Here is a 16,119-nt window from a genome sequence, read left to right on the forward strand (position 1 = left end):
AACTTTTAAAAGAACAAATGTAATAGTCCCACTGACATGTAAGCGATATTTAACTTGAACCAAGTCCTGATGTTTGATTGGGAGGTGGAGCGAATGACGCAGGCGGAAATGTGATCAGTTACACACTAATGAGAGTAGCGTATAGGCTGAGAGATTCGCGAATAGGAGGACGCACTTCTCTCTGGGCTGAGGGACGAAAAGGGCACGGCTTAAAGCGATAGACATCCACAGCTTGGGCTGTACAATCATACTAACATACTCGTAACCAGCCATTTATTACATTTGTACAGGGGGAGAAAAAACTGACCACGAACTTGATCAAGACTTTGGACCAAGTACAGACCCGGGTACTTAAATCATCAAGAAACTCGCAGCACACCCCTAGGCTCTGCTACTGCAATAGTTTAAGAGCGCGGTGTTGTACTTGTGAAAAGTGAGGAGCAAGGACGTAATATTTACCATGGCTACTTACCAGCACCCTGAGGATGACACTATGGTTCTGATGACTGACAATATCTCCACGGCTAGCTCCAAAGAGCGAGTCAAGAGCGAGTCATCCCCGGACAAGACTGCGGAGAAACCCGATCCGACACAGAAACCGCCTTATTCCTATGTGGCCCTCATTGCAATGGCCATCCGGGAGAGTCCAGAGAAACGGCTCACTCTATCTGGCATCTATCAGTACATTATCACCAAATTCCCCTTCTATGAGAAAAATAAGAAAGGCTGGCAAAACAGCATCCGGCACAACCTGAGCCTCAACGAGTGTTTTATCAAAGTGCCCAGGGAAGGGGGTGGGGAGAGGAAGGGCAATTATTGGACTCTAGACCCGGCTTGCGAAGATATGTTTGAAAAGGGTAACTACAGAAGGAGGAGAAGAATGAAGCGCCCTTTCCGACCACCTCCCACCCATTTCCAGCACAGCAAGACGGCTTTATTCGCCAGTGACAGCTATGGCTACATCGGCCCTCCCAAGTACTTGCAGTCGACTTTCATGAACAATTCCTGGCCTCTCGGCCAGCCGCCGGCTCCCATGTCTTACGCCTCCTGCCAGATGGCCACTGGCAACGTCGGCTCTGTCAATGTGAAGGGACTCTCGGGGCACGCGTCCTACAACCCTTATTCGCGAGTGCAGAGCATGGCCCTGCCCAGCATGGTGAACTCCTATAACGGCATGAGCCACCACCACCATCCCCATCCCCAGCAACTCAGCCCTGCTCCCCCGCCTTCTTCCAGCAATGGAGGCGGCCTGCAGTTCCCCTGCGCCAGGCAGCCGGCAGACCTCTCCATGATGCACTGTTCCTACTGGGACCACGACAGTAAACACAGTGCATTACACACAAGGATAGACATTTAATCCAAACGCCGGCAAGATATCATTAAACAATTGTTTTGTCCCCAAATCCTCCTCTTTAAACTGTGCCAAAAAATTACAATGGTGAACCCCATCAGGTAGTGTAAGTGTTTTGAACTTTTATCTTACAAAACAAGAAAATTGTGAGTCACCCAACCGGGGAATGAACTATCTTTTAATGTATGTTAACTATTTGTTATCTATAAGAGCATTTGTAGATTTATCGTTAATTTTTTTTAAAGAAAAGATATGTCTGACCAAGCTCTGTCCAAAATAGCATTACCTTTCCTGATGATGAACTTTCGTTTTTCCGCCGTCTTAATTATTTCTTAAAAATGTGATCCCCGCTGAAATCCGTTTAGTTTACTTCTTGACAACATTGTTCCATTTAGAACTATTGCCACAAATTTTAAGCAAGCTTTTAGCCATTGGGTTTTTATTTTGTTTAAAGAATGTTAAAGCTCTTGTAACAGTTCTGCATGTTGGTAGCTCCGCTCGTTCTGCAGTTTGGGACCAAGTCAAATGTATAGCACTTTTTCTACCTGTACTTTCTAGATTTGTAATCTTTAATAAACGCCCCTATTTTCCACCATCGCTGTTCAAATGTGATGATTTTGTCAAGTTTTGTATATTTCGTTTGCGACCTTCCACGACGAGTTCCCTATGTTAAGAACGATTTCCCCCTAATCGTGGCTTTCTCTCTATTCATTGACAAAGGTGAATTCAGTCTGTAGGCCCGAAGCTAGCAGGTCCAATTGTGTGATTTGACTTTTAAAATAAACATTGCCGTTGTGTGACCGTAAATGAATTATTTAATGCAGTCCATTTGCACATTCAAACCAAGTAACTGCCGCCGCTACATTTCTTAAACACAACTCCGTTTAAGCATTTAGAAAGATTGACTCTCACTTATTTATATAACACCTTTCACAGGACCTCGCAAAGCGCTTTACAGCTAATTAAATGCTAATTGGTGTTATTGATGTGGGTTTTTTTCTGTAAATACGTTAAATTTCCAGTCGCTGCCTTGTACAGTGAAACATATCCAAAATGCCATCAGATTGCATTCATCCCGGTTAGCGAGAGTTAAAGTAGGGAATTGTACACCAACGAAATTGGCCTGGTCTTCATAATGAAAAGATTCAGATGGCCATTAATTGCCAAGACGGCATCCACGAATCCGGCTTGTCCTTCTCCCTGCTTTGAGCATGTTTACCCTATGATAGAGAGCGGCCAAGCATTGGTTGGTTGTTTTGAAAAACTTATTGTGATATTCTAATTAATCAAAGGTATTAAGATAAGGTTCCACATTTATTTTTGATTTCACAATGATGACAGCTGGGCTGGATATGTTCATAGGGATACATACTACCCGTGCACGCAAGTATTCAATAGAGTTCTGATTTTAATTCAGCAGTGAATCCTATTCAGCAAGTTTTATTTCAAATAGAATTGGATTGTGTCAAACAATTCAAGTCTTTGCTATTACTGGCCACAATCCTTGCAGCGAATTGTCGCCATAACATCGGTTTTTGTTTTGTTGACAAGCTGTTAATTGTTGTTGTGGTTCTTTCAGTTTGCTGTGTTGTTGGGGCTGTGGCACGAATAGGCTTGAATGATTTGACCATTTTGATCTCGGCAGTTTCATAGGAGTCTGCGGTTAAGAATATCAGCCATCCACCAGCCTTCTTGCCCACTTTGTTTTACCCGTGGCTGGTGCGGACAGATACCTTCCTCAGATGCACAGGATGTTGCCGAGTTAAGAATTAATTGCTACTCGGGATTTAATCTTCGAGCTCGCCAGGCAGTCTTCCTGGCTGGTTGCTTGTTGAGTAGACCGGCCTGACAAACAGGACACTCCGAAACATAGCGAGATTTCTGGCAGACTTAGAAATGGTTTCAGTAACTTGGTGGCTGGGGGTTTTCCTATGTTAAAAATGACGTGTTTGGTTCGGAAGATCCCTCCGAGGCCTTGCAATTGTTTTCCAAGACAGTGAATTCTGGTGGGTGATCTCTCTGGTGGGAAGGCCACAGTCCAGTTTATAATCGCTCGGTTCGAGGAGCTGGTCTCGAAATACACTTCGGCTGCAGATTTACGATTATAGTCAGTAATGTCGAAATTTTTTATTTTAAATGCAAACTAGACCGATTTAAATGCAAAGTCAACGGATAGCAGTCACTTGTTCGTTGGTCGTTGTCTTTGATTTTACAATCTCTACTCGCTTTAAAGGTCTTCCAAGGGGCTGTATTTAAAATGTGCGCGTTCATACAGACAGATGTGCAGCCGAACTACCCCTGTCGCGGTGAGAGTACTGAGATACAGAAACAGTTTAAAATTATTATTTTAAAAAATCCTGCTACTTCCCAGGTAGTTAGACAGCAGGACGGTCCCAAATATGTACAGTCGCGGAGATAGCACATTATCGACCATCACTTTGTATTTTATGACATTTGTCAGATTTATTATGAATCTACGCTTTCCAAATAGTTTCGCACTCAGTGCGTCCTGTTGTTTTTCGGACAGTGTGTTTTGAAATGCTGAGGCCTCAGGCCTAAATCTCTCTACAACAGATTTTAATTGCAATTCCTATTACACAGCCAGTGATGGGATTGAAGCCCCATTGAGCGACAGATATGGGGGTGGGAGGTTGACGATGCGGCAGGAGTTAAGTTTAATTTAAAAAGAAAACGCGCAGGTAATTGGGAGAGGGAGGTTTGAGATGTGTGTAGATATGATTCTCCCGGTTATAAGATAGACAAAATAAGGGCCCTAGGCGCTTGCAGACAATGCACGTTGATATTATTGGGGTTTCCCGTTTGACATGGTCGGCGGGAATTCTCCATGCTATCTCACCCAGAAATAAGTTAATACTTAATTGCGAGCACTGAGTCAACATGTTTTATTATTTTCAGTTGTTGGCAACAGGAGTTCCTCTGGGCTTGAAGTTCATGATAGGAGATGACAAGTATATTTTATGCGAATCGTTTCAAAATCTCCAAGAGGGAGATGATTTAATATTAACTTCCAGTGTTTCTTTTCTAATGAACCAATAATTCAGATAAGAGGAAAATTGAACCACTATTACCTCGCTTTGCATTCTATTCTGAGTCGCCATCTTGAAGGTCGGGACCATCACTTTGTTTAAATAGATTAGACTGAAACCTTTTGCACTATTCCGAACGCAGTTCCGATTCATTGTAGTTGGGTTGGCGCTATAGAAATCAATTGTTATGCAATAGTGACTCGCTGTTGTGATATAATTGTAAGATTGATATTGCATTCTAGTTTTTGACTGGGCTATGTTTCCGGAAATCAGATGCTCAGGGCTGAATCGTTCCTTTATCGCCTTTGATAGCCAACATGCTGCTATTAACAAGGTCAATCTCTCCTTAGCCAACAACCCTGTCCAAATATACCTATCACTGCAATTAACATAATTGCACCTTGAGGTGGTGTTTGCCCCATTTACTGACGTTTTATTGGCTGCAGGATATCTATCATTCTCTCACAATCAAAGTTGTGGTCAAGCTTGCTCAAATCCAATAGGAATCGGACCCTTAACTTAAGGTTAAGGCAAAATAACCTTATCATGCATTTAACAGTGCTTCCAGAATGTAGAGGATTGTAAATGTTCAAATATGCCAGATGGGGAAACCACAGCTGTTAACGTATTGATACATATGTGTTTTGCAGCAAGGTAATAATAATAGGTCATCACATTGCATGTACCATTCATTGTAAATGCATGGGGCTAATTAGCCGTTTTGTTCACATCATGGATACGTTATTCAGCCTGCCCGATTATTAACTGAGAAACAACAACTATCTTAAGTATTTCTTTGTTATTGCAAAAACATGTATGTGCTTTCTATAAAATATATTCGAATTAAAATAGATATGTTTAGAATATTAACGGTAATGTCACCCAAAGGCCGAATGATAAATTGTGGCGGCTTTATTCGCCGTATTTAAAGAGGACTATAATAAAACTGCGAAAGTCTGAGTAACTCCGACAATTTATCATTGGATGCCACAGCAGATCAAGTAACAACGGCTGATTGATTCCCTCGCCTGGAAATCTGGGAAGCGTATTATAGATGTGCGATAGAATCAATGATCTAATTAAATAAACCAGGCATTTAATTTGGAGGAGGAACTAAACGTTGTGTTGAAGCGCTTGGAGAGGCACCGGTCTGCATTGGTGACTAAATCCTTTTCATCTGGACGGACAAAGTGTCTGATCTTGGTGCACTTAAAGACTCGTCAACTGTAATCGTTTCCGATGGCAGTTCAGGATGCAGAGTTCGCTGCTGGCCTGAGAGACCCGGAGACAGAGAGTAATGGAAAACTCACTCTCTGGCGGATGCACCAATCTGTCAGCTTGGCTATTGTTCAGATCCGGGTTAAAAATCAATCTGTACAGTATTTTGACCAAGGCGTGATAGTGAAACCTGCAACTTCTGTACAGAAATATATTTTTGAGAATAATCCCCCTCCCACTCAACTCCCCACCCACCCGGCCAGGTAGCTGGAAATCATATTTGATTGAACTATGCTCCCCCCCCCCCCCCCCCGTATCAGGGTCTTTTGTTAGGGGAGTTGTGGAGTTGGTGTCTGTCGCTGTGTGTTGGCAGCTGGCTTTTATTTTGTTCCAATGCCAGCATGACGTTCTTCTTTCAGGTGGCCAGGTTTTGCACATTCACCTAAAACAAACGGGACGAGTCAGCGCAAATTATAGCCGCTAATTGGTCCAACCTTTCAAACCTCCTCAAAACACACCGCTTGTTTTTCTTACTTAACATGGGGCTCTGGCAGGCTCTGAAACCGAGAATCAGCAAGGCTGATCTCCTAGGCTTTTGGGAAAGGAAACGGGATTTGAGTTGCTGCATTTCAGCACTTGTCGTTAATGTTGCAGCGGTGGCATCGATTTATTTCGTATCGTATATTTTTTTGCTCCGACCCGCTGCGTTCTTTCCTTCATGTCTCATTTCTGCCCTCCCTCCCTCCCTCCCCTCCACACCTTTCCTTCCGTTTGTCAGTTTAAGACAAGTTAATTAACGCAGGAGTTTGTTTGCTGTCGGGCGCTCGTGTGGAGTTTTGGTTCAAACCTTTTGTAAACTTTCCGCCGTCAGAATTGGCTGTGGACGCATTGCACAAAAAAAATACTTTCATTTTAATGGCGATTTTATGAATTGATTCTTTTTACTCCAATGCCCTGAGTTCAACTTGATACTTCTAATAGATTGTTTGCTGATTTATTAACACAAGACAGAATATTCCAGCATCCAGCCCTTCAAACTGTTTCACAAACGGGTCCCTAATATTTGTATTGTTTGACGGATTTAATTATTTCTTCTAGTCCGGGTTTTGTCCACAAATTAAATTTATTGGCGGCAGGGGCGGGTGGATAGAGGCTGCGATAGGACAAAAAAAATCTGTTTAATACGCGGCCATCCTGACGACAGAAAGGAAAATTCTATTCCATCTCTTACCCAAACATATAGGTCAGGATATGTGTTCTTTTCATACTTGATTTTTACACAGCAAGATCCCGTGCGTGGACATTAGCTGCTCGTCCCTGTCTCATCTGCACTGTTCCTGTAATGAACAACGCCAACATGGATATTACGCTGAGCTGGTTAATAAATGCGCTCGTGTCAATTTGCAAAGAGTAAATTAGCCCTGTTAATGTTTAGGTTCCACCCGAAGTGAGTCGGCAGAGCAAAATCAATTTGTTATCATTGTCACTCGCTTTATTTTATAAACAACAATCGCCATTAAGTGTAAACCGTTTTCGAATCTTCAAATAAAAAAAAAGAAACACCAACATATTTCGCGTGGCTGTATTTGTGGCCAGCTGTACATTGCAAGCTACCCTGTAGCCCGCACTCCATTCAAATAACAGTTTAATGTTTCACTTCCAGCAGTGGAACTGTAAACCCAGGGTGAATGAGACACCAAATGAACCTCTTCACTTGCCTACAACTCCGGAGTGAAAGGGGCGGGTGGGTGGGGGAATATCTACTGATAATATTTCGGACGATTTCGTCTGAAGGCAACTCTAAATCCGAAGTGTCAAGCCTGATTAAAATAAATCAAACTTCTTTTTTTATATTAAATAAAAGCAAATTACTGCGGATGCTGGAATCTGAAACCAAAAGAGAAAACGCTGGAAAATCTCAGCAGGTCTGGCAGCATCTGTAAGGAGAGAAAAGGGCTGACGTTTCGAGTCCAGACGACCCTTTGTCAAAGCTAAAACGCATGCCATGAGATTTTCCAGCGCTCTCTCTCTTTTGGTTTCTTTTTTATATTGTCTTTCTTAACTGTGCACAGTTACAACTTCAGATGAGCTGCAGTTTTTTTGTTCATGTTTAAAGGAACATTTCCGCCTTTGAAATGCAGATGATGTAAAACTTGTCCTTTTTCACGGTGGATTTTGTATGTTTTGGCACGTGACAACCAAAGATTTTTGTTCTCGTTAACATCCTCTCCCGAGGTCGGTCATTTGCAGGCTTTTGTTGAGGGATTCATTTTTTTCGCCCAAAAAAATAATCCTCTAGAAAGCTTGGTCAAATCAGCACATATCCAGCATAATTAATAATCCGCGTGGGGTAGGTTCCTGGAAACGTGATGTTAAAATGCAGCAATTGAAGGGCTTGCGAAAGATGGTTCACCTTTAATTATTCCCTCGTGGTATCTGAAGCCGGAAACTATCACTGTAATAACTGTTATTTCGTGGTCCCATTGCACATAACAAAAAATGTATTATATGTATGAATGCGCATGTATTTTTTAACTTAAAAGCGCGTACTTATTCAATAGTTTACCCAATGTTGTGGCGGATCCCGAATACTCAAGCTTGTTGAATGGTGTCTGACTTTTAGGAATGCCGCTGAGAGAATGGTTCATGTTTAAACTCATAAGGGCACCTTCATTCATTAAAATACGGTTCTGTGCCTTTAAGCCTAATGTTGCAACATGTTTTTAATTTCGAAAATATTGGGACTTCAGTTTCTAATGTTTCGGTTCACGCGAAAACGACACCGTTGGCGTCGCTTCGATTTTATCTGTGCACTTTTCTGATCTGATAAAATGCGGTAGAAATCAGGAAAACCCACAGCTCCAGCCTTTAGTCCCAGTCACACGACATAATGGACATCCAAAATAGAGATAAGGAAACTGGCGTCCTTTGTCAACTACCCCAGACCAACGACACAAAATGAGGATTCTCTTGTCGAAGTAAATTTGTACATTTTCTTTCTCTCTCACTGTCTTACTCTCTCATTGCTTGTTTTGCAAATAACCTTGATCGAAGATTAGATTTGTTTCATTCCAAGCACAGCAAGGGAAAAGAGAATCTTGTTTGCGTTTGTCACGAGGCCTTTTCTGTCCAACAATTTGGCTATTGTGTCTCATGTCAGTTCCCAAAATAGCACTGGCCATCAAAATAATTTTGTGTCCTAAGGAAATCATTCTGCTAAATCGATTCAGGTTAGAATAAAGCATTGGATATTTTCGCACTTATGCGATGGCCAAGCTTACCTGACCAACCATTTTCTCAGTCAAGTCCATTGCTTCTTCAGCTGAATGGATTTTGTGAGGTAGAAATGTGGTGTCAAGATGTGTACAATCCATGTACATTCGTCAAACTATTCGAATAAACAAATATTGACATCCGAGTTGTTGAATATTTACAAAAAAAAGCAAAGGTTGCTGGAAATGTAAAATAAGAAAATCCACAACTGCTGCTGACTTGAAGTATTTCCAGCGCCTCTTGTTTTTATTATTGTTACATATTTAAATGGTTTGCGCAGGGGCTTCAGTACTTAAATGCAATACTCAGCGACACAAAGAGGGAAGTTCTTGAGGGTTTTAGTTAAGGACGATGTCAGAAGGGATTAGAGTCAGTCATGATTAGTACGGCTGGATGCAAGTTATTGCTGCCGCATCGTTTCCAGGTGTGAGCCGCGCGACTCTGTCTTTATACCCATTGTCATGCGGATACATTTAAAACAACATCTAGTCGTTCTCTAAAATTAGCTTGTCACAACAACGCGTGTTGAAAAGGGCAATTGCTGTATGTAGGCAGTTGTGTATATATAAGCAATCGACCTTTTAAACAAGCATTTATTCTTTCACACACTAATTTTAGAGCATTTCCTTCAACTGTTAGGGACTGTTTAACTTAAGGAAAGGTCATTGCGACTGATTTTTTTAATGCAGGAAGTCAATCTTTTGCACGCTGTTTATTTATTAAGGGCAATAGTTGAATCTAGGTATTATCTTAAGGAGCTAATTTAATATTTTTATTTAACTAGTGGCCACTTTTGCAAATATTGCAATCCACCAGATCACACCTAACCAACACCTGGTCCCAGTCAGGGCAAGCTGAGGTGACTTTATGTTTAATAGTTTTCCCTCTCCTGATTTTCACACTACGACCGTTTAACGTGATTAGAATTATCAGTGCGTAATATGTGCAGCATATTAATTGGACCTCAGTGCCTTCCCCAAAGCATGCGGCTAAAGTGCCGTTTGGATGCTTCCTTACGACCATAAAGGCCGGAGTTCCTAATTGTCTCTGAAACACCCTAATCCTTGTCGCTGATGCTAAATATTGAAAGCCTTGATTTGAAAACAGTACATTTTTGGAATGCATTCTGACTGCATTGCATTGGTGTATAAGTGGGGCAGGTGTGCTAGTGCTGCACGGGGACTACAAGCAGGAGTTTATGTTTTAGAATGGACCAGCATGTCCACAGGACAAAGGGCCTTCCTACACTGCAGCATAAGGGAAGAAACCGGCTCACTCAGGCTGTCACAAAGGGAGAGGAAGGATACATACACAAGCACCAACTTCTCGCGATGCTCAATGCCCTTTTTAATACTTGAAAGGAGAGAGGCAGTTGCATTGGAAATGGAAACAATTTCAGTGTGATCCAACTATTAGAAAGAGACAATTAGGAGGCGTTTTAAATTAAACCTAAGTTGTCGTCGAAGTTTATTGTTGTACCCGTGGAAGTGCTGAGACAATGGACATGTAGCTCCACTGGTGTGGATATTTCACACGTTTGAATTCATATCAAGTTTTCGTGCTATTGAGAGTCAAAGTCAGTTACAGAACCAATATCAATGAGGCACTCAGTTTGCATATTACCTTGACACTACTTCGCGTATATTTTGCTTGAAAAAACATCATTTCAATTTGGCTGCCTCTTACAATATGCCGTAAATCAGATTTAAATGGCGCTCTGCGCGTGCATTTTTTGCTAACAGTGATCAGCATTTCAAACTCTGAAGTTGCAAATTTCCTCTTTCTCACAAAGAAACGAAGTCTGATGAAACGTAGAATGTTCTCACCTTTTAAAACTCTCCCACCCAACCATCAGCCGCGTTTTGGAAAAGAACAGGTAGATATATTACACTATTTGAATGGAAAATCGGTTTTACTTTGCTAACTCACCAGCTCCTCCTAAAAGACAATTTTGCACACACAATGGTTTGAAATAGGAGTTGGACACTGCACGTATCCAGCGCTAACACATCACTTTCCCTCAAACCTTGTATTATTATGTCAAAGCAAGAAACACTCAATACTAAAGCAAAACATGATTCACTGGCAGCACTGTAACAGAATACTCCGAATTCTGCAAAGCTCTCTCCTCAGTCGATCTGAACTAATACATTTAAAACATTTTATCCTCGAGTTTCCAACTTCGATTCATTTTAAAATCAAAAAATGTTTTTTTGGACTAAACATCGAACTCATTTGTGAGAAAAATATCTTGTGGCGAAATAACAATTCTCTCGTGTCCTGTATATTTCACACAATCTCATACACACACACACTGCTCAGGGAAAAGGTTAGTTGAAGGGCAAGGCGTTTAAATTAAACCAACCATGTGTTCTTTGGAAAAGTTGGTGTCACACCGCCGCCTGTAGGAGACGAATGATATTGCACATTGTCTCGACCTCCCTGCCATCACTGACTGGTCACTATCACAGCGCCAGTCCCGTTTGCAAACTACTTCTCGGATTAATAATCTCCAACTGAAGCAACAGTCGTTAGCTCATCACTACTTTTTTCATTTTTAATTCAATTCTTCCCAAAACATGACGGAAGCTGTAAAGTTAAAGTATTTTAGGGATAGGGTTGTCTCTCTATCTTGAAGTTGAGTGTCTGCAATGAGCAGAAGCCGCTTCCAAAACTGCACTTTCTTGTTCCTTCTGAAGTTATCACAACTCAGGAAAAAGCCCCACACACACCTGCCCCAAATTACAAATATCAAAGTTAATTAATTTAGGTAATTAGCATATTGTTACAAGATGCCATTCTCATTGGAACATGAAAATTTTCTTTGGGAATAGGTGATAAACACTGTAGATTTCAGATTGGTGAGCAAGACAGACCCTGCAACTACAAAGCTACCTGTGCTAATTTAACAGGTATCCATTAAGCACTCGAACTGGACTGTTTGTGAGATTCAGAATTAATGTTCCTCATCAGTTATTAAATGTCACAACTCAAGAAAAAGTCTTACACATTGCACGTAGGAAGATCACAACCTACCATCTCCTGAAGATGCGTTAGCTCAAGTGGCCCAAGGTTTCTCTTAAAATAAGTAATCGTTGAAAATTCAAAACTTCAAGCTCCTTTCAAACATCTTGGGGTTCAATAATGTAACCCTGTCGTTCACAATTGTCACATTAATTAACAGCTACCTCTCAATATGGAGCAAAGCGACGTTCATAACCAAAGCATAAACAGAAACCTCGTCCGAGAATCACACAATCATTTACCTCATTCTTCACTGAGCACACTTCATTTATTCCCTTTTATCCTCTTTCTAAAATCCATGGTAACGCGATTGACTTTGTCTTTCAGTAAAGTCGATTTCCACATTACGGATTTGATGTAATGTGGCACAGTGGTTAGCACTACTGCCTCACAGGGACCTGGCATCAAATCCCGGTTTGGGTCACTGTCTGCACAATCTCTTTCCTCCGGGTGCTCCGGTTTCCTCCTACAGTCCAGAGATGTGCAGGTTAGGTGAATTGGCCATGTTAAAATTCTCCCTCAGTGTACCCAAATAGGCGACAGAGTATGGCGACTAGGGGATTTTCACAGTAACTTCATTACAGTGTGAATGTAAGCCTACTTGTGACACTAATAAATAAACTTTAACTTTGTGTATTACTGATGGCTACAGGAATCACAGCTGCCTATGACATGGTTTCCGAGTTGTTTATTTATTTCTCATTGCGTCTAACACACAAACCTATTCGAATATCGAAATTACCTGGTGCTTTTGGGTTAGTCTAGATTAGTAACAATTGCCCCAGATGTTCAGATTCAGCGGATTCAGTGGAATTGCCCGGCTTCGACATCTCCCGGCTACAGAATATCCCATGAATAATTTGAAACCCAATTAATTAGAATCTCGAGGTTAAAATGGTAAAAGGATGGAATTACAAAGCAGGATAGGAATTGAGAGTAATATTTTGAACTTCGACCTTGGGACAGATTTCTTCTTGGCTGTAAGTGACTTCTCGGCGAGGAATAACAATTTCCCGACTTCATTCTTACCGACCGGGGGGGGGGGGGGGGGAGTGGAAATGCTTTAGCCAGCCCGTTCCCGCTAAGTTTAGAAACTGTTTCTAAAATCAAAATAACACACTTCCAACCTCGAAACTTCCACATCAGGACCACCTCCTGTAGTCCCACAGCTAGGTATGCCGGGGTCAGCGGTGTTTATTTTCCAATATATTTAAACAGGAAAATATGCGCTGGTTTTATTCGCAGAGATCCGGCGATTGTGTTAACGAGCAAAAAAAATCGATTTGTTTTTTGTTCTGAACCTCTAAAGACACCCGATTTCTCATCCATTTTCTGTTTGTTATTCAAAAGACCACAAAACAGGCTGACAGACGAACGCCGTGACATTTTTATTGGGACAATGTTAATTGTTTCAGAGTGTTTTGGATAAACCGAGGAGATCGCTCATAATTGTGCTAACATGAAGGGACTGTTTGTTGCGAGCTGCCGTTCTCGTCTATACACGGAGTGTTATTACAAGGGGAGACGGCTATTTGTTTCCATCCTCATTGTGTCCTGGCCATAGTCCTATTCAGTTTGTGGTGTGTCACTCTGTCAGGGATATTTCAGCAATGTTAGGACTGTTAACATGACAAATCCGCCCACAATTTACTGCGGGGATCGCTAGGCGTTTAGTTGTTTCCTGTCTGATAAACGAAACAAACAACCTGAAAAATGTATCTGCATCAAATCGGAGTTACGAACTAAGAACGGCCAGGATGGGTCAAATGGTTCCTCCCGTCCTCTAATCATTCAATGATTTCACATCATTCTATGAGTTCTAAATCTGTGTTTGTGTGTTCACTGCTCTCTGACACAGCGAGGAGAACTTTTCTGAATTCAAATATACAGTCGCCTCAATGTGATCGAATGTGTTTCCAGTTAAAGGTGCACTTTAATTGTCCGGGATTTATTTACTTTTATGTGCTATTTAAGATGAAATTAACACAACATCCGTTTGGGAGATTTATACAGATTGATAAAAACGCAGAGCTCTTCTCTTTCTTTTAGCTTTTTGAGTATTGAAAACCGGTCGAAATAAACTGTCCCCACCGATCAGTATGGGAAATGGAGAGAGGCGATGCAGGAAATTTTTTAACCAGTGTGTTGCTGTGATCTGGAATGCACTGGGGGCAGATTCAATAATAACTTTCAAAGGGTAAATTAGATCAATATTTGGAAATGAAAAAAAGCAAGTCTTTGAGTAAGGAGCAGGGGACTGGGGTGAATTATTCTGGCGAGCTCTTTCAAAGGGCCAGCACAGATACGATGGATCGAATAGCCTCCTCCTGCGCCTTGCGGTTTCACTGTTTCCACTTATTTATTAGTCACAAGTAAGACTTACATTAACACTGCAATGAAGTTACTGTGAAATTCCCCTCGTTGCCACAGTCCAGCACCTGTTCAGGTCAATGCACCGAACCAGCACGTCTTTCAGAATGTAGGAGGAAACCAGAGCACCCGGAGGAAACCCACGCAGACACGGGGAGAATGTGCAAACTCCACACAGACAGTGACCCAAGCCGGGAATTGAACCTGGGTCCCTGGCACTGTGAAGCTGGTAGCCATGATGTGGAGATGCGGGCATTGGACTGGGGTAAGCATAGTAAGAAGTCCTCTTGCTGTGAAGCAGGCGTGCTAACCACTGTGCTATCATGTAACCTCTACCTGCGTGCAGTGCCCCAGTACAGGACTGGTGCCAAAGATTGGCATCCACATTTGTATCTTAAGCTTGAGAGAGACTAATGGGTGAATATGGCGGACCAGACGGCTAAGAGATTGTATTAGTGATTTATTCCATGACTGAGGATCTTTATACTGTAGTACTTCCCAATTGAATGCGAATCACATACAGGACAAAACACTGTGCAGTGCCTGCCTGTTGTTGAAATTCAAGGGTGAATTTCAGCCTCTTTTTTTATTTTTGTACAGAAAGTACTTGATTCATTTTAACATTCAGATTTCAGCGAGAGGGAAATTCTTGAATCATATTCAGGGACTTTGGTGGAAATGGAAGCCTTTGCCTTCTGGTCACCAGGGGGCACCGCGTAAACCTCCAAACCACAGCTTTGTGGTTGAAGTTACGCTGCTGAAACCAGGCTTCAGGAGCTGGAGTGAAGACGTTGATTCCAACAGAAAAAGTTATTTAGTTTGATTTGATAGCACACTTTGTCGCCAGACACTTTGCGTGAACAATTGCCATAGCCTTAAATCCAACCAGGGCACGTCCACTGACCCAGAATGTAATTTACCCAAAGGAATACTCACAATATTTATTTAAATCGAAAATTTAGATTCCTGTCTTAATAGTGGAAATAACATGGAACTATTATTTATTTAAAACAGCACCTTATCTAAGAACGAACTGTGATGGAATAGGGAAGTATGATAAAATTAGAAGGTAAAATAAATTGAGTTCCAGACGCTTCAGATTTTACGGCCATGCTCGTCCTGAAACCGTAAAATCCCACCCGAGGCCAACGGACCCTCCCACCTTCCACCCCTCACCCACTCCAATTCCTGTGGTGGGTGGAGCAGTAAAATTCCGGTATACGGAAGAGTGTAAAACATCAATAGTCCAGTGTGATTGTGTTTATATAGTTCATATAATGGCTCTTCCATTAGATTAAAAGTAAAGTTAATTTATTAGTCACAAGTAGGCTTACATTAACACTGTAATGAAGTTACTGTGAAAATCCCTTAGTGGCCGCACTCCGGCGCCTGTTCGGGACACTGAGGGAAAATTTAGCATGGCCAATGCACCTAACCAGCACACCTTTCAGACTGTGGGAGGAAACTGGAACACCCTGAGGAACCCCATACAGAGGAGAACATGCAGACTCTGCACAGAGAGTGACCCAAACTGGGAATCAAACCCAGGTCTCTGGCGCTGTGAGGCAGAAGAAGTGCTAACCATGCCACTCCTTGTTCATGGTAAATCAGAGTATGCTCTTTCTTTGCCAGGACATTATTTCATTCTTTCTTTATTATTTCATTATTATTTCATTACTGAAAGGAAAGACAGTGAATGGGCAACGGCCGATGTTTAAAGAATGAATAGGTGAATTCCAGAAACTGTTTATTCCTGTTTGGCACAAGAGTAGTTAGGGAATTGTGGCCAAACCATGGTTTACAAGGGAAATTAGAGATAGGACCAGATCCAAGGAA

General features: G+C 41.7%; 1 protein-coding gene across 1 annotated transcript; it reads left to right on the top strand.

The window, feature by feature from the left end:
• The first annotated feature begins 460 nt into the window (after nt 1-460).
• On the top strand, nt 461-1,357 carry foxl2a (forkhead box L2a). The gene has a single exon (XM_078202345.1). The coding sequence runs from the start codon at nt 461-463 to the stop codon at nt 1,355-1,357; it is 897 nt and encodes a 298-aa protein (XP_078058471.1).
• Nucleotides 1,358-16,119: the final 14,762 nt, after the last annotated feature.

This window comes from Mustelus asterias, chromosome 3 (genome assembly GCF_964213995.1).
Source record: "Mustelus asterias chromosome 3, sMusAst1.hap1.1, whole genome shotgun sequence".
NCBI lineage: Eukaryota > Metazoa > Chordata > Chondrichthyes > Carcharhiniformes > Triakidae > Mustelus > Mustelus asterias.